This window comes from Vespula vulgaris, chromosome 4 (assembly GCF_905475345.1).
Source record: "Vespula vulgaris chromosome 4, iyVesVulg1.1, whole genome shotgun sequence".
Classification (NCBI taxonomy): Eukaryota; Metazoa; Arthropoda; class Insecta; order Hymenoptera; family Vespidae; genus Vespula; species Vespula vulgaris.
This window is the reverse complement of record NC_066589.1, coordinates 5,370,761-5,396,766: the sequence shown is the minus strand read 5'-3', so window position 1 is coordinate 5,396,766 and position 26,006 is coordinate 5,370,761. Positions and strand designations below refer to the sequence as shown.

Below are 26,006 nucleotides of genomic sequence, written 5' to 3'. Positions count from 1 at the left end.
TTTTAAATTATTACGTGTTTCATATTTTGCCTCGGATATATATATATATATATATATATATATATATATATGTGTGTGTGTGTATGTATGTATTTATTTATTTATTTGATCATTTCGATCTACTCTAGGAACTCGACTTCATTATTATACGATAACAACGATTATTTAGCGATTATACGTTATAAATACAAGTGGAGAGGGTGTGTTGAAATTTATAATAAAATATTAAACATTAATCGTAAAATTATATCGTTCAATTTCGAAATTTGAGTAATTATAATTTAACATAGTCTATACACACACAACAGCAGTAACGTTACTTAATCTTCTTAATTTATATTAAACACGGTATAGATGCTATCCAAAGATATAAATTTCAGTCGAAAAAGTGTTCACTCGCCAAGCAGCTTTTCGACAATCAAGAAAAGAAGCCACGTGACTTGGAACGAATCGACAGTCGCATACCATTCTCGAATAACTATCTGTTATTCTTGTGTCCATTCTTTCTCTTTCTTTTCTTTCTTTTTCTTACACTTTCTTTCTTTCTCTCTCTCTCTCTCTCTCTTTCTCTCTATTTATCTCTCTCTTCATTCGAGTACCAAATCGAACTTTTTCTTCTTTTTATATCACGATTCGAACCAGGCAAGAGTTCCTATGCTCTATGTTGGATGGTTAGAGGGGTTGGGGATGGCGAAGAACGAGGGTGGATGCACTAACGGAATTCTCGAAGAAAACAAGTAGACCCATATATCGAAATTGAAAAACACTAGGGAATTCCTTTACGGGCTTAACTTCGTGCATTTTGCGCTGAGGTTTCTCTCTCTTCTCTTTCTCTCTCTCTCTCTCTCTCTCTCTCTCTATTTTCCTCTTTTTCTCTTTTCTTTTCAAGAAGTAGAAGAGGAGAAAAACTGGGCCTTCGTCCAACATATCCTGGCTCCCTATCACTGTACTTGCAGTTTATTCGATACACTTCCTACGAATTCCGATTCCAAGCGCTCGTATCACGTGTTCCTCGAATGAAAGCTTAGAAATCGATATGAGTATTCGAATATATCATGCGTAGTAACTTAGAACAACGCCGCGTGATTTTCATCATTTCCAAGTAAACTAATCTCTAATATAATTTCTTTACAATTTTAATTGCAATTAGATTCTTCTTTTCTTTTTTCTTTATCTTATTTTTTCTTTCTTCTTTTCCTTTTTTATTTTTTTTAATTTGATTTTTTTCTCTAACGACATCATTAGAAATTCGAGGTAATAATTTGTTGATAATGTTGCATTAGAAAGAAAAAGAAGAAAAAAAGAGAAAGAAAAAAAAGAAAAGACAACTTTTATTCTGATAATGATTTAACTTTTATCGTTAAGCTTAGTTATCGAAAATATCGATTTCTTCTTCGTAGAAACTAAAGCTAGAATAAAAGACTTAGAAAGAAGTTTCATTCTAGAAATATATGTTCTCCCATAATATGACTCTCGGTCGAACGTGCGGACAACCTACGACTCGCGATATTCCCGATTATTATCGGTTGAGACTTTCGAAATATCAAGAGTCGTGCAAGCGTATCCACGTTGAGTACGTGCCTGACCAATAACTGACTATACTACTGATGATCGAGTAGCGCTTTCAACCGGTTTGAGAGTTTCGATCATGTATCATCTATATAGATATATACAATACATATACAATATAAAAGATGATCGAGATATTTCAAATATTTCGAATGGCGAAAACTTTGTTAATTTTGATAAAAATAAAATGGCATCGGTGTGATATCAATATACATGGTCAGTCAATAGTTACAAAGAACATATCTACTAGTACGAAGAAGATCGATGAAATTTTGGAATCACGAAGTTTTTTTAAAAATATCATAGAAATACTGAAAGAGAAGAAGAAGAAGAAGAAGAAGAAGAAGAAGAAGAAGAAGAAAGGTATAAGAGAGTTCAAATGAAAAGGAAAGATGAAAAGCTCGGTGCGATATAAACGATGTTATATTGTAGATGCGAGACGATTTACGAAGATGTCCATTTTTCTCGATATCACGTTTCGTACGGAAGTAAAACGGAGGATCAAAGTAAAGAAAAGAAGGATGGTGCACGACTCGATTTATCTGATTGCGGGACTTGTAGTAAAGGGTTTTAGAGCAAGTAAGAATGAACGAGAGAGAAAGAGATAGCTGGATAAAGGAGAGAAAGCGTTGTTTAGGGTTCGAGCTGTAGAAAAGTGGAAATATATAACTGAAAGTCGACACTTTCTTTTTTTCTCTCTTTCTCTCTCTCTTTTCCACTTTTAGTAAGTGGGCTGCTAGAGAAAAGAAGTATACGAGTGTTAGAAAGAGATGAACGAATAGGGGTGAAGAGGTGAGGTAAGAGCAGGATTTCGAAAGAAGAAGAAGAAGAAAACTGCCGAAGGACTAGTTCTGTGTTGCCGAAACGTGGATCAATATCGGAAGCTCGAGGCCGTCTTCGATGTCGACGAGCCCAAAAGCGCGCCCTTTTCGTTCCTTCCACCCTCCTTTCTCAATATGGACCATCCTTTTGGAACGAACGAACTATATCGTTGCCCGATACATTTCTAATCCTTTATAATTTAAAGACCGACCTTAGATATATAAAGTTGATATGCTTGTAACGAGAGAAGGTAACGACGAGAGAGTTCTAATATTTCCGAATACAAATTTAATCTCTTCTTAATTAGAATTTATTGGGAATATTAATAGATTTGTCATTCGATTTGTTTATGAAATAGAGTGTAGATTATTAGGAAATTCAATAATTTTTTATATGATATATTACATAGGAGAAAAAAGTCAGAGAGGAAAAATTTGAGAGAGAGAAAGATATATATATATATATATATCATCGGTGCGTTTATTCGAATAAACTGTTGTCGCTTCGTCTTGGGAAAAAAAAAAATCGTTAACGGCAACGCAGACCTCTCTACGATCCCTCTCCTCATTTTCTCTCGAGCCTCTCGCTTTTAGGCTGTATACATATTCTCCGACCGAGCGATTCATTTTGCCCTCGCAATTAAATGCTCTTACCAAGGAGTACAGAAGCACACACAGAGACGCACACAAACACACGTATATCTACGTATATACCGACGGACTGCTCTTATGAGTGACGTCAAACCAGAGTACATAATAAACTTTCTTTCTCTCTCTCTCTCTCTCTTTTTCTATCTATCTTTCTTTATCTCTCTCTTACTCTTTCTCCTCCTACGAACGTTTCAATCCCTCGTAAAAGCTCCGATCTTATGAAATTCCTTTCCGATCGTTGTCTAAAAAGACCGTCGTTACCTTTCACAATCTTCCTTCCTTCTGCCCTTTATCCGAACTCCGCATTAAAATCATTATCATCATTATCATCATCGTCGTCGTCATAGTCGTCGTCGTCGTCGTCGTCGTCGTCATCGTTATCGTTATCGTCATAGTCATCAGTAATCAGCTAGGAAAAGATTTAATTAAATTTTTATGCTACTTTTTTCGTATTAAGTATTACGACTTATAAGATCAATGATATTTCATGTAAGTAATATTTTGTATGGCTGATAATGTCCAATCGGAGCATTCGACAGATCAGTAAGGGAGAAAACACACACACGTATACACACATACATAACGTATCGAACGATAGGGCGAAACAAAGTATAAAAGGGCAAGAAAAGTTTTAATACGACACGCGTGCACATAGGGTGGTGTCAGCACTCCGATCGTCCCTTTTATTTTTGTACCCCTAAAGTTCCCCTTTATTTTTTCTCTATTCCTCTCGTCTAAGACTACTTTCCTAGGACTTCGGAGGGAAAAGAAGAATCTTCTTCGAGCAAAGTTTCTCAGCCTAATCATGAAACGATCGTTCTTTCTATCTACCTTTATTTCTTTTTCGAAACGCTCGATAATCCCTAGACACTAAAGTTGCCTTTATTTTTACCCGGTTTTATTGCTTATTGTATTCCTTTTTATTCTTACGTTTCGTTATTGTTCTCGTTTTTATTTCACTTTCTATTGCCGTTTTGTCAATTTTATTGTGATAATAATTTATTTCATTTGTTTTTTTACAATTAAAATGATTGGAAAATGTTTTATGTATTCTGTCGTATACTATTTGATATCATGATACGTTCAATCGAAAAGCATTCTCCGTCACAATCGAGATCGATTTTCGAGATAATAAGGAAAATCGAGTGTCTGTTCCTTGGTGCGTCGTAACACACCCAGTTATGCGTCAGAGATAAGTAGAGCGAGAACCGTGATAATGACACGCAAGCTTTTGTTCTCTCAAATTCTATCGTATTTTCACGTAGTAGATTCGAATTGCAGGTGATAATAGCGTTTAACAGCCCGAATAAAAACTGATTTTCCGGTCAAAAATTTCACTCCCCTTTTCTCGCTATTTCCATTAACGAAAATTAAAGTTTGTTTGATAAAAAAATGAAGAAAAAATTTTAATGTAAAGTAAATTTATAAAAGAAATTATAATTTCCCTTTCTCTTTCTCTTTCTCTTTCTCTCTAATCATAGATTAATCATTTTATTTTACACGCGAGTTGATCAATTCTTTTGAACTTTTGTAACATAATCGAATAAGTATACATTTTTATATTAATCTTTTATTCGATTGAAAGAGCGATTTTTATTTTTACTTAAAATAACAATATACAAACAAGAAATTTACTATGATAAAAATCTTTTCGACTTTAAAGAGAAGAACGATATTCGTGGCTACGTATTTCACCATGTCGAAAGGAAAAATGATTACGGTCTATTACGACTACAATGAGCGCGACATACTCCACGGCCATTGTTGAACATGATCGAGGATACGTGCTTGGAATGGTAGCAGACCTTCGGAAAACAGTTTGGAGGATGAACAACCAATCTCTCGAGTCGAATTCGTGAGAATTAGCTGATCTTCAATGAACTGAGAGAAATCTTGGCAAGATATTTTATCGGTTTTTACATTACTATTTATTCCTATGAAAAAATATTCCTATTTCGTTCATTTTTTTATTCGCTCGTTTACGCGTATTATTATTCAAATTATTAAAATATTTTGTCGATTAATCTTTTCTTTTTCTTTTTTTTTGTCGTTTCATTACCGTTCGCTCAACATTTAGAAACGTGTCCAAGTTCTAAAATACGGATCAATATCCGCTTAGCTATCATCATTCAACAGTCTTAGTAACTTTCTCCAAGTTTTCTCTTTTTTATTATTCGTGTCGTGTAATATGAAGAAAAGATCGGAACGAGAGGGTAGATAGAGAGGGTAAAAGGGCATAGGAAAAGGGCAACGGTGACGTAACATTGTTCTTTTTCAGTCTCTCTCAGTTTCTCGTAAGAGACGATATACGAGTCGTGAAAATGTACAGGGCCGACGATACTAAGGTCGTCATGGGAGTACTGAATGCTTCTGTCGCATTACGTTTCTCATCTCCAATGGCCGCCATAAAGATTAAAAACTCGACCATACGAGAACGAAGTTTCCTGACCCTCCGCGTTAGAAACGAAAAAACCTTTGGAATTTTATTATGTAACTTCGTTTTCTTTTTCCTCTCACGAATTTATCTAAAACGTTCCAAAATATCGTCAAGAACTCAATTAATTCTTTTTATTAAAAAATACAGAGCAACTTGATTATAACTTTTGGAGATTACACGTAATTTTTAATTATAATATTCAAAACCCCAATACGATTATCTTCAGAATAATTACTCTCAAAAAAAAGTCATCTTGTTTTGCTCTTTTTTTATTGAATCGATCAACATGAATTTACATAGATCTGACCATTAAATGTATATTGTTTGATACTCGATAAATCGTTATACATAATAAGAAATTTCAAGAATGTTTGACGTTTCCGAAAGAAGAAAGGGGTGGCAGTTTTTTTTTTCAAAAGTGACACTAATGCGTTTCCAGAGACGGTCGGAAAAAGACACAGACCGAGGTCGAAGAGGGTCCAACATATCCGTCCATCACCTTCGTATACCACCTAGGCATCTCTTACTCACTCTGATTGATTGTACCTTACACGTCGTAGGAGCCGATCCCGAGCGTCTTGCTTTTCCCTTTTCCCTTGCTTTAACATTGTTATCTTACACCGGCAGCCCATTCTATCCCATGCTTTCTCACCTTTTCTGTCTCTTTCTCTCTCTCTCTCTTTCTCTCTTTCTCTTTTATACACCATACCATAGATGGTACGGACGACCGTGGTAGCAATTAACCGATCGGTAGACGCGAGGGAAATCTTCTGAGTCGCTGGCTCGAGTGAAAGTAATAGGAGTAAGCAAAGAAGGAAAAAAAAGAAAGAAAAAAGACAAGAAAGGAAAGAAAAAGAAAAGAAAAAAAAACAAAACAAAGAAAAGAAATAAAGAAAGGAAAGAAGAAAAGAAAGGGAAAAGGAGAAAAATATGAGAAAAGTAAGTTATTAGTTATAATATTATAAGTCACAGATTTGTCTTTCGCAAATTTTCATTTTACTTTAATTCTGAGAGAATAAAAGATGATATTTCTTTTTTCTTTCTTTTCCCGTTTCTTTTTCCTTTCTTTTCTTTTTTTATTTTTTTCGAATCAACGACACAATTTTTTTACTTCGCGCTGTCTAGAAATTTAGTTTCTTTATTTCTTTTCGATGTCTTTCTCCAATCGACCGGAAAGCTTTAGCTTACATATAAAGGTTTGATTCGATTTGAAGAAAGAGAGAAATAAAGGAGAAACTAAATGAACGCGAATGCCTTTCGTTTATCTTCCTCGACGATCGAGCATATCCTGTTCTGAGTCGATGTCTCACGAAGGTAAACGATTGGACGTCGCGTCGCTCTTTATCTTCCATCGCTTTTCACTAATTCTCGTCTATCGATCTATCCCCGTTTTCTGTTTACATACAACCAACCAACCAACCAACGAACCAACCAAGCCGACGTATCACCTTGATAGAGAGACCATGCAAATCATGGACTCATCTCCTCTTTCTCTCTCATTCCCCTTTCTCACCCTCTCTCTCTCTCTCTATCTCTCTTTCTCTCTACATATATATATATATATTTTTTTTCTAACTTTGTCTAAATCCCGATAGAAAATCCTTGTGAAAATTTTCATCGAGTCATTCTTTTCATATAGTATAAAATAAACGTTTTATTATTTATATCATATATGTTAACAAGATGATCATGCTCGCAAATGAAAATTAATAACTATCGGATTTTGGGGCTAGCGAAAAGGGAGATAGAATTTCTCCGGGTTTGTGCGGCCTGGAATGAATTATGAGAGAGGTAGGAGAGAGCGGGATAGGGGGTGGGAGTAGGGTGGAAAGAAGGGGGTAAAATCTCGCTGGTGGTGATCGTGTTAAATTAATTACATTGCCGTATAGGAGAAACAAGGATAAAGGCTGGATAAAGCAGTACACCTGTGAGCGAGAGAAAAAAAAGAGATAAATGTACTTCGTATCTAGTTAAAATCGTTATTTTATATTAACTATATCTAGTATACCTTAAGTACATAAATATATCTAATAAAAAATTGAAAGCTAATTAACTAAACCATACATATATTATATCTATCTATCTATTATATATATATATATATATATATATATATAGTCGAGAGAAATTCTGTTAGAAAATATGAAATAATTTTCATTAGATTTCAAAAGTATCATTAACAATGAAAATGTTTATATGCATAAATATCGTCATTATCATTAACATTATCATTTAACGAATATATTGTGTGTTCTATATTATATCTAATATATAGAATACAATGTGTCTCGTATACATTGACTTGTTGCGATTTAATCGACTTTCAAAATAATAGAGATATATACATATGTCCTACGATCGTAACGTCATCGAACATTCAAGTCACATGGCAGCATCACATTGTCGCATGTGCATCCTTTCGATTATCGATCCTCGCAAACTACTATCTACCTTTTGTAAAAAGCTTTTCAATCATTTTCTTTACAAATCTTGCAAGATCTTCATCGTCGTTATTTCTAACTTATTCTCAACATACTTATTTTCTGAATATTCTTTGCCTGCAAGAAAGAGAGAGAGAGATCGTTCAGGACAACGTAATGAAATCTACTCGATTCGAAATTGGAAAATGTTTAAAAAAGAAAGAAAAATAAAAAGAAAAAAGAATACAACATATTTGAAAATTTGAAACGTTCATGTATAATTTTAATCTTATTGTATCTCGTCGTTATCGATTTACTCGGGCGAACAAGTATCCGAGAAAAATGTCCTTTTTCGTGTTCATTCTCTCGATTTAAATAACACACGGCACGTGCAGAGAATATATAATTCGAAAGTCAATAAAAAGTTGATTAGTCGAAATTAAATCGTCGAATCATGGAGATACTCTCGACAATTTAAAATATATGTCATTGAAAGGAACAAAAAATAATATAGATATAACATTCGTATGAAATAATTTCATCAATTGAACCCCTTTCGAACGGGTTCAATTATTTAATATTGCTACAAAAAATATATATATATATTTAAAAATACAAATAAAGAAATGATAAAAATAAATATTAATCGAAAAATAAATTTTATTCGTGGCAAATAAATATAAAGACGATTTAATCCATCCAAAAAAGAAAATCTGAATTAATCAAATTGCCTATGCAAATTGGGATGCAATGTTCTCTTTCTCTTTCTGTATCTTTCTTTTTTTTTCTTTTTATTTGCTTTTTCTCTTTCAGTTGCATTACTTGAAACGTTTATCCACCTATCTGATTTTCTCTTCTCATCGAACGATCTTTTCAGCTCTTCATCTCTCTCTCTCTCTCTCTCTCTCTCTCTCTCTCTCTCCTCTATGTTGCTGCTTATCCTAGCGTATAATCGAACTGCCTTTGGCACGATGCCGATTGTATCTTTGCTTTCGATGGATCAAACCCGATCGAAGGATATGGCACGATGCTTCGAATTCTTAAAGAAATAGGCGTTCTTTGATTCGATGGATTTGATGAACGATACGCTATGGAGCATATCATTATGTATTAGATATTATTATCGTTATTATTATTATTACTATTATTAATATCGTTATATATTATTATTATTACAATTATTACTATTGCAATCATTATTATGACATGATTATTATTCTATTTTCTTATTCGTTTTCTTCCTTTCACTTTGTATTCGATTTTTTAAGATGACTTTCTTCCCAAATTACAAGAAATGAGTTTGATAGTATTCGATTATCCATAAATTATCAAGCAAACATATGCGATAAAATCTAACTATTAGATGATAAATTATATTCGTGTTTATATAGCGAAGATTTTTATTATTTTATATTATAATCGTAACAAAATATGAAAAGATTCAAGGAGCTCCGATAATTCGTTGTCTTAATATTTTTTCACGGGCAAATGAATTCTTTTAACATCCGTCCAATAAATCCAACAAAATGGACGTAACTTTGTAGATATTATTATCTCCTTACGAGGAACTATGTAGATGGTTTGAAGCAACCACAGTCAGAAAGAAAGTTACATTAAAACGATTAAAGGACGAATCCCCCCACCAGTCGTATCTCGTTTTCATTTGATTAAAAGGATCTACTCTTTTTCGCATTATGGACGAGTTTCGATGTAAAAAGAAATGAAAAAAAAGACGAGAAAGATATGATCTCTCTCTCTCTCTCTCTTCCTCTCTTTCTCTCTTTATTTGCTTTTAATATCGAGCGGAGTTTGTGAACAAAAGTAAAGGCAGTCAGAAAGAGAAAAAGAAATATAGGAAGATAGACAGACAGACAAAGAAGAAAGGAAGTAACTACTGCAATCGATGACGACGAAGGTGGAAATAAAATTTGTGGATGAGCAGAAAATTTCATTCAAAACTTTAGCCCGTTTGACGAGAAAGAGGTACTAAAAAAAAAAAGAAAGAAAAATAAAAAGAATCTAAAAGAAAAGGGGAAAAAAAAGATATAACGCAAAGAGAAAAATAAAAACGCAGCTTCAGAGAGTTTGTGCTTGTGGAAAACGCGCGCGTTTTTCATACGTTCGTGATCGTAACATTTGGCTTGTTTCCAACTATATACACTCACACAGGAACAGCAAGAGAACAGGAGAAATATCTTGATTTTATTTTTGAGAGCGAAAAAAATGAAAAAGAGAAAAGATACAGAGCGTTTCGTTCGAGTTTGTAAACCCAAGCTTCGAGATGATGTGTATGTGTATATAAATACATATACATATATATATATATATATACATATATAATATTGAAAGATTAGATATATTAAAAGATTAACTGAAAGCATTTTGCTTTGATTAATTAGGTTGTAACATAAATAAGTTCGTTTGCAAGTTTTAATTCTAAGTAAATATAATCGGACTTATTTATGTTAGATAAATATCTCCCCCAACATACATATACATATTTTTCTTTTTTTAAGTTTATTAATCATCCACAAAGTTAGCAGAGGGTTTCCTCGTAATTAGTTATTATATGCTCGTGTAAAAGAGTATCACCCAGGTTAGGTCAGCGCGAAGGATTAATTATTATCGATTAATATTTTCGCAATTCTGAGTGGTCGCTTATTAATAGCATGTATGGATCTGTGTGTATATATGTACATACGTATATATTATATGTAGGAAAGCAATTTCTATAACGTGTTACTATCGAACTCGTTGTAAACGAGACCGTATCATTTTCATGATAGTTAAACGATCGATCGAACCATTATATTTTGCATGAATTTTCCATGAAAAGCATTTGTAACACCAATTCGGTTTTTCTCGATATTATTAGATAGATATAAAGATACATATATTCAATGTAATAATACTTTTTATATATAATAACTGAAGTTCTTCCCCTTATAACATTTCGTTCGAATAACTTCCAAGTTATTTCGTACGATCTATACATCTGAAAGATTAATCGACTTCGAGAAACACGAAATCCTTTTAAAATCGTAACTACGTACACTTATTTCTTTTCTCATAAATTATCCCTTTCATCCTCCATTCCCCTTCCTCCGTGACCCCTCCATTCGAACTCTCGCTCCTTTCCCCGCCCTCTCCCTTCCACCCAACCTTATTTCCATCGACAAGGATCTCGTTCTCGTTTAAGCGCGTTCGACATTTTTTTTTTTTTTTTTTTTTTTTCAAGAAATTCTCGAGCTCGCCTCGAAACGTTTTGCGTAACGAGCACGAAAGTGCAATCAGTCTAAGCCTGTTGGATGTAGTTTGCGATATCCAATAATCGATGAAATTCCTCGCCGCAGTGAGAACCAAAAGACAGAGACAGAGACAGAGAGAGAGAGAGAGAGAGAGAGAGAGAGAGAGACAGAATAGGAAGGAAGGTTGGAAAGGGAAATACAATAAAATCCCTACTCAAGCCTATTACAAGCACGGAAATACGGGTAATGTAATTATACGACTTTGCTGTAACAGCCGCTAAGGATTTTGTCATCGTCCACATAGACCTTTTGCCTGTGAAAGCGTACACCAAGCTCCATTTGCTTCGATAGGCTTAAACCACGTTCTAAAGTTCGACATGTGTTTTTTTATCCTAGTCTCGATAAACGATTCGATTTGATGCACTTGTCGTTTGAACGTCCTTTTCTTTTTTGCTCTCTTTCTCTTTTCTTTTTTTATGGATTATGGATCACGTGAGATTGAATCATTTGTTTAATTTTTTTGTTCTTTTTCCTTTATTTTTTTGTTCTTCTTAATTAAAATTAATGAGTCAATGGTAACAAAACAATTCGGGAAGAACTTCGTAGAAATTTCTGAAATATGACTTCCTTTAGTTTTGCGAAGTTTTTTTTTCTTATTCCTTTTCTCTTCTTTTCTTTTCTTTCGATAATTAATCATTCTCACGTTCGATGACACGCTATTTCAGTAAGAGAAAGTAAGTAAGGCCATTAAAAAGTTTTTCCTATTGTCCTCGCGAACGGCGAAAGTGGTACGTGGTGCTTCATAATCAGCCATTAGCATTTCAAGAAAGACCAGACTAAAACCGTGTTGCTTGGCATTTTCTTACGGAAGCTACAATCTTTCGAACGTGTTTCTTCCCACCTCCTTTCCTCCTCCTCCTCCTCCTCTTCTTCTTCTTCTTCTTCTTCTTCTTCGTTCTTTTTTCTTTTTTTCTTTCTTTTTTCTTTGCATCGAATTTTGATGCTAACGTTGGACACACGCCGTGAACTTATTCCATTTGAGAATGTAAATGAAAGAAAGAAAGATAGAAAAAGAAAAGGGAAGATAAACTATCTAATTTGTATCTAGATTCACGAATGAGTACTCTAATTTATCTATCTTTCTTTTTCATCATCACTGCACTAACATTTTTTGGATAGTTTAGATGTTGATGGATCGAGTTCTCTTTTTATATACTCTTTTATTCAGGGAATTAATATAACGACGAGTCGTTACTTTTGTGCTACTATTTTATACAATTCATCTGGGTTATTCCTTTTCTCTCTTTATTTCTTTCTTTTATTCTTCCTCTTTCTCGCTCTATTTATCTATCTATCTTTTTTCTCGACAAATCGATCCGCTAATTACGTGGGAGTGGTCCCGCGTTAAATCAAATGCAAATATCGTTCTTCTCTACATGATAAATCTTTCTAAAATGGTGGGAAATATAACAATGGTATAAACAAAGACCATAATTTTATCAAACTTTACGTTTCATTCAACTCTGATTTAAATACATGCTATCGTCATTATCTTTGTCATCGTCGTTGTTGTCGTCGTCATCATTATCATCATCATCATCATCATCATCATCATCATTATTATTATTAATTTGAAAACATCTCTTGATCACATTGATTTAATAACGTCATCATGTTAACTACAACCAATCGTATGTTAAAATGTAACTAAGTCTTGTGTAAAATTCGTTACTTTAAATAATCGTACTAACATATATAACATCAAAGGTATAATAAATCATAAGATACGTAGGTACGTAAATTACATAGACGTGATATGAACGGAATAAGGGTAGAATGAGTTTTGAATTGTAGAATCGAAAAAAGATGAAAAATATGAAGAAAGAAAGAGAAAGAGAGGAGAGAGAGAGAGAGAGAGAGAGAGAGAGAGAGAGAGAGAGAGGAAATATTTTACGGAGCGAAAAATTCAAAGCGGAAAATATAAAAGAGGGAGCGTGGCTGAATAATGGCAAAACGTTTTATATCGAACGTTGTGGAGAACGTAAAGCGAACGTTATATGTTTCTGAATTCACCATGCTTGACGATTCAATGAACCCGATAAAAATTTCGAATTTTACGGGAAATATTTCCCAGGCTTTTCTCGAGTCACGTGAAATGTAAATCGAAAGCATTAATATAGTATTATTGTAACTAATAGTACTAGTATGTACATACCTACTTATATACTTATATATGTAAAATGGTTTCTCTATTACAAAAATTAAAATCTGTCGGAAAACCAGACCTTTTAATATCTGTTAACATCGATTTAATATCTGTCCCAAAAAAAGTACATTCGAAACCTCTTATTCGCGTTTTTAAATAATAAATATCATCAATATTATTATCTAGTATATCCTTTAGGCCTTTAAAGCATTTGTTAGAACGAATCCAAAACAAAGAACTCTTGTATAGGACATTATAAATTAACTATGTAATGAGAAGTGGATTATTGTTATTAAAGTGAAAATTAGATAAATGACTAGGCCATTATGGTACTATGGATTGGTTTGGGCTATTGAATGTAGTCTTTGATCATTTGCCATTTTCAGACTCTGCAAATCCTTTATTATTATTATTATTATTATTATTATTATTATTATTATTATTATTATTATTATTATTAGTATTATTATTTGAACATTTAGAACCGAGTCCTCAACTCGATTACTACTCAATTACTTACCCTCGCTCGTTCGTATTTCGTATCACTCGATCGATTTTACCTCACCTAACAATTCCCAACGCAATCGTTTAAAATCGCGTCAAGTTGGCCGCCTTTGAGCATTAGGATAATAGACCGTTTAAGGGTTGCAAAAGAAAGAGAAAGAAAAAGTGAAAGAAAGTGGTAAGAAAAAAGAGAAAAAGCATGACTAAGTACTTCTCGTAGGGTTGTACTTCTTCAATCACAGTCGAAAACTCACGTGGGGCTCTGTGTTCATAAAGCCCAGCATCGTTCTCACCGATTATCCTTTAATCCCGTTCTCTGTCATAAACATAAGTGTTCTTACCCAGACTTTCATATTTTATACAACCACCAACCTTTTTGCCTTCCTATCTTCTCTCTCTCTCTCTCTCCCCTTCTGTCTCTGTCTCTATCTTTCTTCTCCCCTCTCTCTTTCTCTTATGCTTTACTTATTTCATAACAGACTTCTTTATCATCTGCTTAAACGTATATCGTCCGTAGATAATAACTGCATTATATAGTTCCTTAAATTTTCTCTTTGAACGAAAATCTGAGAAACTTCTTTAGTAAATTGTATCACGGATATACTCATTGATACGATTTGAAAATGTTTAATATCTTATCTCTTCTCAATAATAATAATAATAATAATAATAATAATAATAATAATAATAATAATAATAATAATAATAATAATAATAATAATAATAATAATAATAATAATGATATGCATATATATCATATATATACATTAAACATTAAATATTAAACATTATATTTATATTATACATTATACATTAAAGCAGAGATTCTCAATGTGGGATACACGATGAAACTTTGAAAAGTAGTACGTGAGAGCTCAAATAGAACTGACGAAAGAAAAAAGAAAAGAAAAGTTAAAAAGTTATTCTATGGGATTCCCTTGATACGTTTCTCAAGTATGAAATCAAATCTTTTGCGACGATCTATATATAATTCATGAATAAAAAATTTAATCTTTAATAATATTTTATTGTTATATTATAGTTTTATCTATCTATACAAGGGATATACAAGTTACATATACATTCTCTAGGGGTATAGGAAACATAAAAAATTGAGAATCCTTGTGATAAATATTAAATATTAAAGATATAATAATAATAATAATAGTAATAGTAATAATAATAATAATAAAATGCCAAAGCAGTTTGTGGCGAGCTATTGGTGATTAATGACATTACGGGCCTCAAATGTTCCAGAGGACCCATAAAGGCCCTTGCCTTGTTTTAACCGGTCATCCAGAGTGGATTCGCAAGAGCTAGATATATGCTCAAAGGATGGAAGTATTAAAAGCATAAAGCCGGGAATAGCGCTTAGTGAAACTGCCGCATACTCTCTATGCTCTTAGGTGCTCACACCAATGTTTCCTACTTGTCATCATACAACGACCTTAATCCCCCTAATTCTTCCGGATTTTGATACTCTGAAAATAGCAGATGTCCGTTGTCTCAAATCATAGAGATCCATATAAAAACATCATAATATCTTGGTCATTTATTAATTTCCACTTTAATGACAATAATCCATTTCCAATTGCGCAGCTTATTTTATTATGTATATGTAATATCTTTTCAAAGGTTTCTCTTTGCATTGTATTTGTCCCGAGCAAATGCTTTAAAGTATCGGATACCATGACATCCGAGAAAAAACATATAAAATAATAATAATAATTATTATTATTATTATATTATTTTGGGAACGATATATCATATATTTTCTCTCTTGAAACATTAATCGGACTAAAACGAAATAAAGTATCTTCGATAGATCTACTTTGGGAGATTTTCCGAGTATTCACGAAAACGACCTTTAGGGAGTGGAGATTATCCGTAATCTGCGAAATGAAGAAGAAGAAGGAAATGTTCCAGCACAATAGGTGCCGTAAAGCAGGATGAAAACGGTCAGGCCCTGAGGCCACCAACCGCTATCTTTTACAAGCATTCTCTCTCTCTCTCTCTCTCTCTCTTAGAGAGAATTAGAGTACACTTTGCTTTGTGTGCATAGAAGAGTGACACTTGCCAACGGCTGTCTTCCAAGCAATTGTCTTTAGAACGACCACGACTCAGTCGAGTCTGCCAGCAAGAGGGAATAAGATCGAGTGAGCGTAAGTGAGAGAGACGGCATGATCGCAATAAATTTTTGAAAGGGCAGCCAGTAAAGTCACACCTGTTCGCTAAAATCGTTCTGGCCCGAGGGTAGTCTAAAGAGAAAAGGAATGATCCTTTGCGAACGAAATATCCTACTTGACTTGAGTATGTATCGTGAGCTACAATAGACAGAAAGAAAGAGAAAGAAAGAGAAAGAGAAGTAAAGAGTAAGAGATTGCTATTAAAATCTTGAAGGAGCAATTAGCATCCAAGTAGTTTCCAAGCCGTTCCGTTGGAATTAATTAGTAATTGATAACGACTCAAAGGACATATCCTTGATAAATATTCTTTAAAACTATACATATTTAATGTCCGTGTAAAAAAAAAAGAGAAAGAGAAGAAGAAAAACTAATAAAGCTAATTAATTAGTACCTATCAATTATTTTAATAGCTCGTATCAATTATTTTATTTCATATTTTATTATTTTATATATAATAATAGATGAATACTTTGATTTTGTTCTGATAACAGTGACAATTGCAAAATATGTTTGTAGCTTGGCCCGTTCTGTTCTCATTTCTTCGAGTGGAACTAATTGAACTCGCAAATGCGTCGAATGAACAAGCAACGACATTGAAACTAGAAGTTCCGATCCTATGAACGCATCCGGAAGTCAATAAAACTCGTGTATAACTCACTGCGTCTAAGCAAACGTGTTATTATCATACACAAATACACGCACACACGCACATGCTACATTCACACGAACATACATACACGTACGTATATATTTAACTTTATAACTTCACTGACAATGGTTGATATATGTATTTCTCATTGGAATTGTAGTTGTTGAACATTCGTTAGAATATTTTTTATCACTGATAAATACAGATCTAGATATACCTATGCATATACGTAGATATTATACATACGTGCGTATTACATATATATGTATGCATGGATAGATAAGAGGACAAGCACCCTAGCTGATTGATCTACATTCAGTGATCAAACGATCGTCATTTTCCTGAAAGGTGAACGATGATTGATCGATTAGGAAATGTCGACAAAAGGGTGCAATCTCTCTCTCTCTCTCTCTCTCTCTCTCTCTCTCTCCCTCCCTCTCCCTCTCTCCTTCCCTTTAAAATCAGAAAAGCAACGATAAAAAAAAAGAGAAGAAAGTAAGAAGAAAGAATATAAAGAAGACCTAGATAATCGTTATTACAGAATTGTACTGTAACGGCCTGCTTGTAAACGAACGAAGGAATGGATGGATGGAAAACAAACTATCTCGATGCATGATCTTTAGCGAAAAGTATTTTTTTTTTTTTTCATGAGACTCACGATGCTCTTTGCGTAAGGTCGAAGGAAAAAAAAGAAAAGAAAGAGAGAAAAAGAGAGAGAGAGAGAGAAAAGAAGAGGAAAAAAAAGGTTAAAATGTTGAAGAGGATGAGGGATATGGATATGGTCCAGGTAACTAGGTCACTGTGACCACGAGGGCAATGCTTTTGCAAGCTGCAACTAGCAGAAGCCATCTAGTGGTGACTAGTGTCAGCCACCCTCTCTTTACATCCCCTTCTCCAATCTCTACAGTGTGTCTCTTTATACGACACGTGAACAACAATTCGACCCTCGTCTCGTACCGATCGAATAGCTCTAGCTATCACTTTGTTCTCCTCTGACGTTACGTCATCGTATCTCTTTCTCAGTCTTTTTTTTCTTCTTTTTTTTTTCTTTCTCTTCCATCCACTTTCACGCTTCTCCCTTTCTCTTCTCGTACTTCTTTTTAATTCTCCACGAGCGATCGAGCACGTCTGATTTTGGAGCGAAAAAGGACCTAGAGAAAGAGAGAGAGAGAGAGAGAGAGAGAGAGGGCAAGAGAACGAGAAGAAGAAGACCAGAGAGTGAAGGGAGAGAAAGGAGTGAGAGAGGCAAAAGAGTGTGAACGTGCTCACTCGCGACCTCTCGAACGAAGGGAAGGTTGAAGAGGAGTTGGCTTTGCTAATAAGAGCTAGCTCGTCGTTTTTCCGGCAGTCTCCTCTCTCTCTCTCTCTCTCTCTTTCTCCCTCTTCTCGTCACCTTGCAATTTTCTACAAGGGGATATATCGCTGGTCTGAACGACGTTTTTCTCGGATCTCTTGAAGAAGCTGTCACTTGCTTCGCTCGATGAAAACTTCTGATGCACTTCGTTTCACGTGCAAACGTTTTGTTAAAAAAAAATGATGGTATTTAAGCTGATTGATCGATCTTATTCGCCTAGTCTTTTTAATTTTTTTAATTAGATATATCTATTTATCTGGACGTTATCGATATCGATAAATAGTCGTAGCCCGATCGTTCCATCTCCTGCGAAATCCCACATTCCAATGGCTCAAGCTGGATTAACTAAGTACCGCGAAATAAAAGATTAAATGGGATTAAAACGGGTGAACGATGATATCGAGTTGATACCGATCGATCGTAATAAGACGGGACGATTGATCTGCGGTTAAATTTCAACGTAAATAACGAGAGAAAGTTGTAAAAAGTAATCACGAGGATGGTATCGGGCTTTGTTCTTTCTTTTTTTTTTCTTCTCCTAAAAAATAAGGTATATTACAAATAATTTCAAATTTTCATGAGTTCAATAATTTTAACAAATAAATAAATAACACATGATCAGATCGAAAGAACAAAATAATTTCATTCGATTCGATAAAGAAATAATTTGGAATGCGATAATGGTAAAAAAAAGAAATAAATGAGAAGATTCACAAGATTCATCGTCATATTCAAGATTGGTTCGTCGTGGATATGCTAGTATTAGATGCCAGCAAGAACAGCGGTCGCTGCATTTGCGAAAAGTGGCCTCGGAACCTTGCGGCACATCTTCCTAATATGTCGGCCTCTTCTCTCCGTCTCGGCTCATCCCCCTTGGCTGGTAATTAATCCGGCACGCGCGCGCCAAGTATGGCACTCCTGGCCTGAAAAGCACGTTTATGGCCCAGCCACGATGTAAACGGCGAGACAGAGAAGAGTATATGCGCGTGCTCGCGCACACATACACAGTCACAAAGCCCAAACTGTTTCCAACTCCGTAAGCACGATTTCAAAGTGCCGTATGAAAATTTGGCACATGGCCGAATCGTTTTCTCTCTCTTTCTCTTTCTCTCTTTTGTTCTTTCACTGTCTGTCTAAATGTCTATCTTTTTCTCACTCGTATCGTGTCTCTTGTCTCTTGTCTCGAGAAAAATTCTTATTCAGAGTATGAATCGATCCTAATTACGTTTCGCTAATGATCACGTATCCTTCATTATCATCCCTTGTACAATTAGAACTCTTAATCGTTTTTTCGTCCTAGTGATTTTAGCCTGTTAACTGGACCAGAAACGATCTCTTTCACCTACGTATATATGTATGTATGTATGTATATGTTGTTTCCATTCTATCCGTCAGTATAATTAAACTTTCATGAGAAAACAACTAGTCTTGTCCAGTTAAAAGAATGATGCATTAAACATTTCGAGTATCGTTATATTAAGGAAACATTTCATAACTTTTAATTCGTTGAATTTCATTAACATTATAGAAACAATTAAATTGAATATATATACGTGACAATTATAGCCTATAATTTTATATTCAATTCATTTTCATTTTTATTTGTTTTCTTAGATAAAAATCGTTTAGCTTATTTATTAATTAGATTTAATCAATGATATCGATTATATATGCTGTTTCTGTTTTACCTCTGACCAACGATCGATCCGACTACTTGGATTTTGCGCTTGACCAATTATCGGCTTGGACCACTTGGATTCACATCCGACCAATGACCGTTTATACTACTTGTCTCTTGTGTCTGCGACTAACGACCGAGTCGGAACTACTTAAATTTTCCATCTAGCGAATGATCAATTTTATTATTTATTGTAGTTGAACAAATTCAATCAATACAGGTGTATCGAAATATACATATAATACTTTATATAAGTATAAAATAATTATTAATAATAAAATACTTTCTTCAAAAGAGACATACGTTAACAAGATCTAGAGATGTGAATTAAAATATACATGTATGTTCGTTGAATCCTTTACAATGGCTTCATTATGCCATACATTTCGTTTCTTTCGAAAGGTCCTCTTTTTACTATAATCAACTCTAGGTTATATATATATATATATATATATATATATATATAAAATATATATAATACGTACCATACACACAAATTCACACACGTTTGTACGTACGTTGAATAGAAACGAGAAGCTTTCAAAGCGCGATTTTAGGGCACCAGGCTACTATCGATTTTCGCGGACTATCTAGTTTGCTGGCTGATTACATGATAACGATTGGTGCATACCATCGAGTTTTGTGTCGTGAGGGTTTTCTCTTGGTACCACCCGCACTCCTTTCCCTTCCTTTCCCTCCGACCTCCGCCGCTCTTCTGCATGCTGTTATCTTCCCCTTTATATGCTCCGTTCCATCTTCCTTTATAGAAAATTAGGACTTCCACGATGGATTCGTCATTATTTCGTCAACCATTGTTACCCTTGTTCTCAACGATGGAAGAGAAAAAAGACTAATTTTTTTGTTCTTTTTGTTTTCGTTCACTCCTATTCTATATCTCGAAATTGTAATTTTAAACTCTTCAGATAGCGTGCCCGTGCGTTTTTTACAAATTTACGAGGATGACAATCATATTTCATGCGTCGCTTTCCCTTTCTTTCTTTTGCCTACTAGCTTCTTTCCTCTTCTTGACATGCGTTCCAACCAGTAACGAAGACACGAACGACGGAGTGGGCAGAAAAGAGTGGAGTGGAGTAGGGAGACGTAATCTAAGGAGAAGAGAAAAAGGGATTTTTCTTCCGTTTTTCCTGCATAATACTTATGAATAATGTAATGCGATTCAAAATGATCGATTCAATGAAATCTTATGATAATGATGAATCGATAGTTATTTCGGAGGATATATATATATAATACATAAGTAGTTTTACTACGGGATTATAATCTTTCGTGTTGTCTGAATCTTTTTAGAAGGAAACGAGATTTATGATAAGTTACTTTCTTGTCTTTTTCTAAAAAGTAAAACGTAAGGATTCGTGAAAAATAGAAAATTGCAGAAGTATATCTGGTAACTCATATAAGGCATCAAAAGGATAACGACAACTGTACCGAGAATTATTCGATAAAATCAGAAAATGACATATTATCTGAAACTCCGATCGGTTCTGGTTGAGAAGCACGAGTGAAAGAATCGCAAAGAAAAAAAAAGAAAGAAAAGAAAAGAAATAGAGGAATGTGGACCGGAGATGAACGAAGAAACGGATGAAAAGAGATGTAGGAAGAGGTGGATGAAAGAGGACTGGCTGAAGGAAGAACGAAGGAGTCGAGGGTTTTGGGGTGAGAGTTGGGTAGCTAACAGTATGTGTGTGCCGGATCTACCTAGTTCTAACGTAGATCGTTGAGAGAGAAAGAGAGAGAGTCGGTAGGAAGAGAATTGGGTCAGCCAGCTTGTGAAGAGTACTTCAGGTGTTGTTACCTATCTATCTATCTACCACCGACCTACCTACCTAACCACCCATCCTCCTCTGAGCTTCGAAAGCATCTACACGTAACCCACCCCTCCTATCTCTCTTGCCAATACATCCACTTTCTCACTTCAACGAGACGTTTCTCGCAAAACCTCCGACGTTTGCCGCATCGTTCCTCGGAGAGACAGTACGACGTGGCTCCTTTAAAAACGAGCTCAGACGACATTGGACGTCGAATTTATTGCCTGGTCCATTTACTTTTTCAAGTAAAATACAGGTATACTTGTTCAAAAATTCAAAAAGAACTATTTCTATCGTTTTCGTTGCACCAAGTTGTTTCAGGAATACGAGATCTGGCACATAAAAGATATAATAATAATAATGATAATGATGATAATAATAATAATAATACTAACAATAACAATGACAATAGTAATAATAATAATAACAATAATAATAGTAATAATAATCATGATCATAATCATAATAATAATCGTCGTTAGGAATGGTAGTGATATAGTAAAGGAAATGGGATATCGTGATTTTCTAAGGAGAAAGTATTTCAGCTTCAAAAAGGCAAAAGGAAACGAAGGCGATATTCTGAATGACATCGATGAGCAGGGAAAGACCGAAGGAGTTTCGAAGAAGGAAAAAGAGAAAGGTCTCGATAGACATGGCCCCAGCTCATCCTCGTCATTCGTGGAACCTTTCGAATTGGACGTTCGAGTATAATATCACGTCGATATATCCTCGTCGAGTTTGAGATAGATAGATAGTGAGACAGAGAAAGAGAGAGAGTATTGGTGCACAGTAACGGGACTACAGACTGCTTCTCTTTTTCACGGTTCGCCCTAGGAATTCATTTCGTGCCTCTCCGCTCTCATCACTGTTACTTGTGTACAAGTATCGGCTGGTAACGGCCAAGAGAATGTCTACTAAGAATAAAATAACGAAAGGACGGGGGTTTGAAAGAAAAGCTGCTTTCTCCGAGCAACAATTTATCAAACTCTTTGAATATCAAAGAGAATTTCTCATCATTTCTATTTCCCTCTTTTTTTTTTCCTTTCACCTATTTATTTTTTTGTATTTAATTTTTTGTTTATCTTTTTTTCCTTTTAAATAAATTTTCAAATATGCCTGCGCCCGTTCGATAAATAAAATCGAGAGAAGACATTTATTTCGCGAGATAGAGATTTGAAAGAAAAATAAAATAAAAGCTTGCAAAGAGACGAAGGTACACGGTAATGGGGTGAAAAAAAGAAAAGGAACGAAAGAAAAATAAAAGAAAACGAGAGAGAAAGATAGAGAGGGAGAGAGAGAGAGAGAGAGAGAGAGAGAGAGAGAGAGAGAGAAAGGATAAAAAGAAGAAGAAAAACCTGTGGGAATCCAAAAAGTGAAGGATGGAATCAAAGAAGTGGGGGGGATGAATCCGTAGGGAAAGTAGAGGGAAAGAAACGATGTTCGGAACAATGCGATACAAGAACTAGACCGTGTGAAGTGCAATATTTCTAGCGTTTCTCGTTTCGCCTGTATAAAATACGTACTAGTAGGTCCTACGATCCATAACCCACGCCCACTAGATCGCAGGTACACGCCTCGTGTGTACTATAAGGATATCACGATAGGCCATGTGCGCACGCGCGCACAGTGCGTAGAACAGCGAGAGAGAAAGAGAAAGAGAAAGAGAAAGAAAAAGAGAAAGAGAGAAAATTTTCATGTTTTCGCGAACCTCACTTGCCTCTTCTCGTTATCGTTTCACTCTGTTCGTCCGTTCGTTCGTTCCGTTTCGTTTCGTTTCGTTTGGTTGCGTTCGTTTTAAGTGGTACAAAACGAAAGAAAAGAAATCAGTGTAAAACGTTCGTATTTTTTTCGAGGAGATTTTTGTTTTTTTGTTTTTCTCTTGTTTGTGTTTTCGTTTTTCTTTTTTTTTTTTTTTTTAAATACGTTTTCCTCTTTTTTTAAACAAAATTTTCTACTTCTTCTCTTCCTCCCCGTTCCTCTTCTCCATCCTCCTTTGTTTTTATTCATTTCACGATATAATCGAAAGAATAGAAAGAAAAATAGAAAATAACGTACAAACAAAACTTATAGCTTATTTGTGATTTACGCGAGTCAAACGATACTGTCGAACAGAGCACGTCGAACGAGATCGGTAATTAAACGTAAACTGTGATCCGAGAGAAAACGAGCAAAAAAAAAATTACAAAAAGAAACAAACAAAGCACGGATATAACGTTACGTGAATATGCGTGTGATTGATAATAGTATTTAGTACGAGAACGAGTGGAGTTATTGGGCTAATATCTCGATAAAAATCGTCCGATTACCAGTTACGAATGTATCGAAAAATGATGCATAAAAAAAAAGAAGAGAACTAAATGAATAAATAAAATAGGAAATGAAAAAATAGCACGCGCTTATCAAGAAAGTGCCTTATTTATGAGAAATAGGATAGCTATGGATAAATTGGATACATGTCAATTAAACGATAGAATTCATGAGAAATATGATCTACGTCGACGTTTAAGTTAGCTAATTCTATTTTGTAATAGAAATTCCTATAAGTCGGACACGTCGAGTAATAAGTAGTGAAGCCAATTATTGGTCGTACAGTATCTGCAAAATAGCCAAGTCAATCATTACTCAGACATACCTACAAGTAATGAAGTCAATAGTTTGGTCAGACGTATCGGCAAGTAGTAAAACCAATCGTTGGTTAGATGTACATACCTTTAAGTAGCGAAGTCAACCATTGATGAGTCCGTACCTGTAAAGTAATGAAGTCAATAGTTTGGTCAGATGTATCGGCAAATAGTAAAGTCAATCGTTGATTAGACATACGTACAAGTAGCGAAGTCAATCGTTTGTTAGACCTACTTTCAAGTAGCGAAATCAATCGTTGCTGAAACATATCTGCCAAAGTAACGAAGTTTGGTCAGATATCTCAGCAAGTATCAATGCGATTCTATTAAACGTAGACGTAGCAGATTATTGTTCAGACGTTGAATTGTTTGCGATATATAAGTATAATCATAATTGAGAATATCTTTTGAGTTAGCGGTTATATCGTGATAAGGAAGAAACTTTTTTCATCCGCATTCAGTTGTCCGGCTTTATCCTTCGGTTTTTATATCGTCTGAGCATACACGGGGATGGTACAGGTCAAATTTAATAAACCGTTCTTCTTCGAGGGGAAATAAAAAAGACAAAAGTAGTAGTAGTAGTATCTCGATGGGTGAGGGCGAAAGAGGGAAGAAAGCTCGTCGAGGGAAACTCGAGTCGTATCGATGGAAGGTCCTTTCCTGCAGTCGATGTGTAATTATAGAAGACTCTTGGAAAATGTACAAGAGTAGCCCACGTTTAATGAGTATGTAGGTCAGGCACTGACCCACCTTACCAAGGAGTTGACCGATTTGTCACGGGCCAGTCCGAAAAAGACCAAATGACAAGACAATCGTGACACTTTTTTCTCCATGGAAAGGACTGCTAATGTCGTCATCGTTGTCTCTTCCCCTTAATAATTCTTTCCAATGATTCTATCGATCTAAATCAAACGTAATGACATAATTCAATTTGAAAGAAAATAGATATGCCATGAAATAGTACTATACTTTTACATGCAGTTTATATAACATTGCTTGAATATATCATTACTCTTCTGCAAAATTATATATAAAGCTAACATTCAGAATAATTTTTTTCTACTTTCAGGAAGCGTATAGAAAGTGGGTGTGCAGCTCCCTGGTGCCTTACTTTGCTCACGGGGGACCGCAGGACTTGGAGTCCTCGGAGGGAACTTGGACTAGGATAAGACCGTGTCTATCCCTCTGCCAGTCCGTGGAACAACGTTGTCCTTATTTGCTTCCGGGTGACCGTGCCCCCGCGTACCCTACACAATATGCCGGCGAACCTACCTTTCTTTGCAGAGGTACTTCGCCGTTTCTTATTCTTCCTCATCTCTTCTCGATCGAAAATCATTCCAACAATATTGTTTGATAGATCTCGTTGATTCACTCGAGAAGATGCTTTCCTCCTAAGAAATCTCTTCGAACAAAAAAAAAATATTATTTATTACTTCCCATTTGACACGATGTATCTTCATTTCGTGCCGTTTCTCCCCTTTTTCAAACCCTTGAATTTATTTTCCTTCAAACACTGGGAAAGGGTAAAAGCATTTTTGGCACCCTCCTGATATAAAATCGAATGAAATCATTTAAGCGCTTAAAATTATTTAAATACGTCAAATCGATTTGAGTGCGTCCAATTCTTTCGAACGATTATTAAATCTTCATTGATAAATAAATAAATAAATGAGTAAATAAATAAATAAATAAATAAATAAATTGGACGTAATCAAAGCAAAATATCTTCGTCTTCGATTCATACATATAAGGAAAAAAAAACAGGACATGTTTTTAATGAAGCTAATGGGAATGTGATAGCAAGTTGATATAAGATATGGTTGGATGAAAAAAACC

At 34.7% G+C, this 26,006-nt stretch overlaps 1 protein-coding gene across 1 annotated transcript in view; it reads left to right on the top strand.

Moving 5' to 3' along the window:
- The window catches only part of LOC127063234 (uncharacterized), a 50,437-nt gene that overhangs the window by 9,611 nt on the left and 14,820 nt on the right, over positions 1–26,006 (top strand). The window contains exon 2 of the mRNA XM_050992686.1: positions 25,240–25,456. Within this exon, the coding sequence (XP_050848643.1) occupies positions 25,240–25,456 (217 nt within the window). The remainder of the gene's footprint in view (positions 1–25,239; positions 25,457–26,006) is intronic.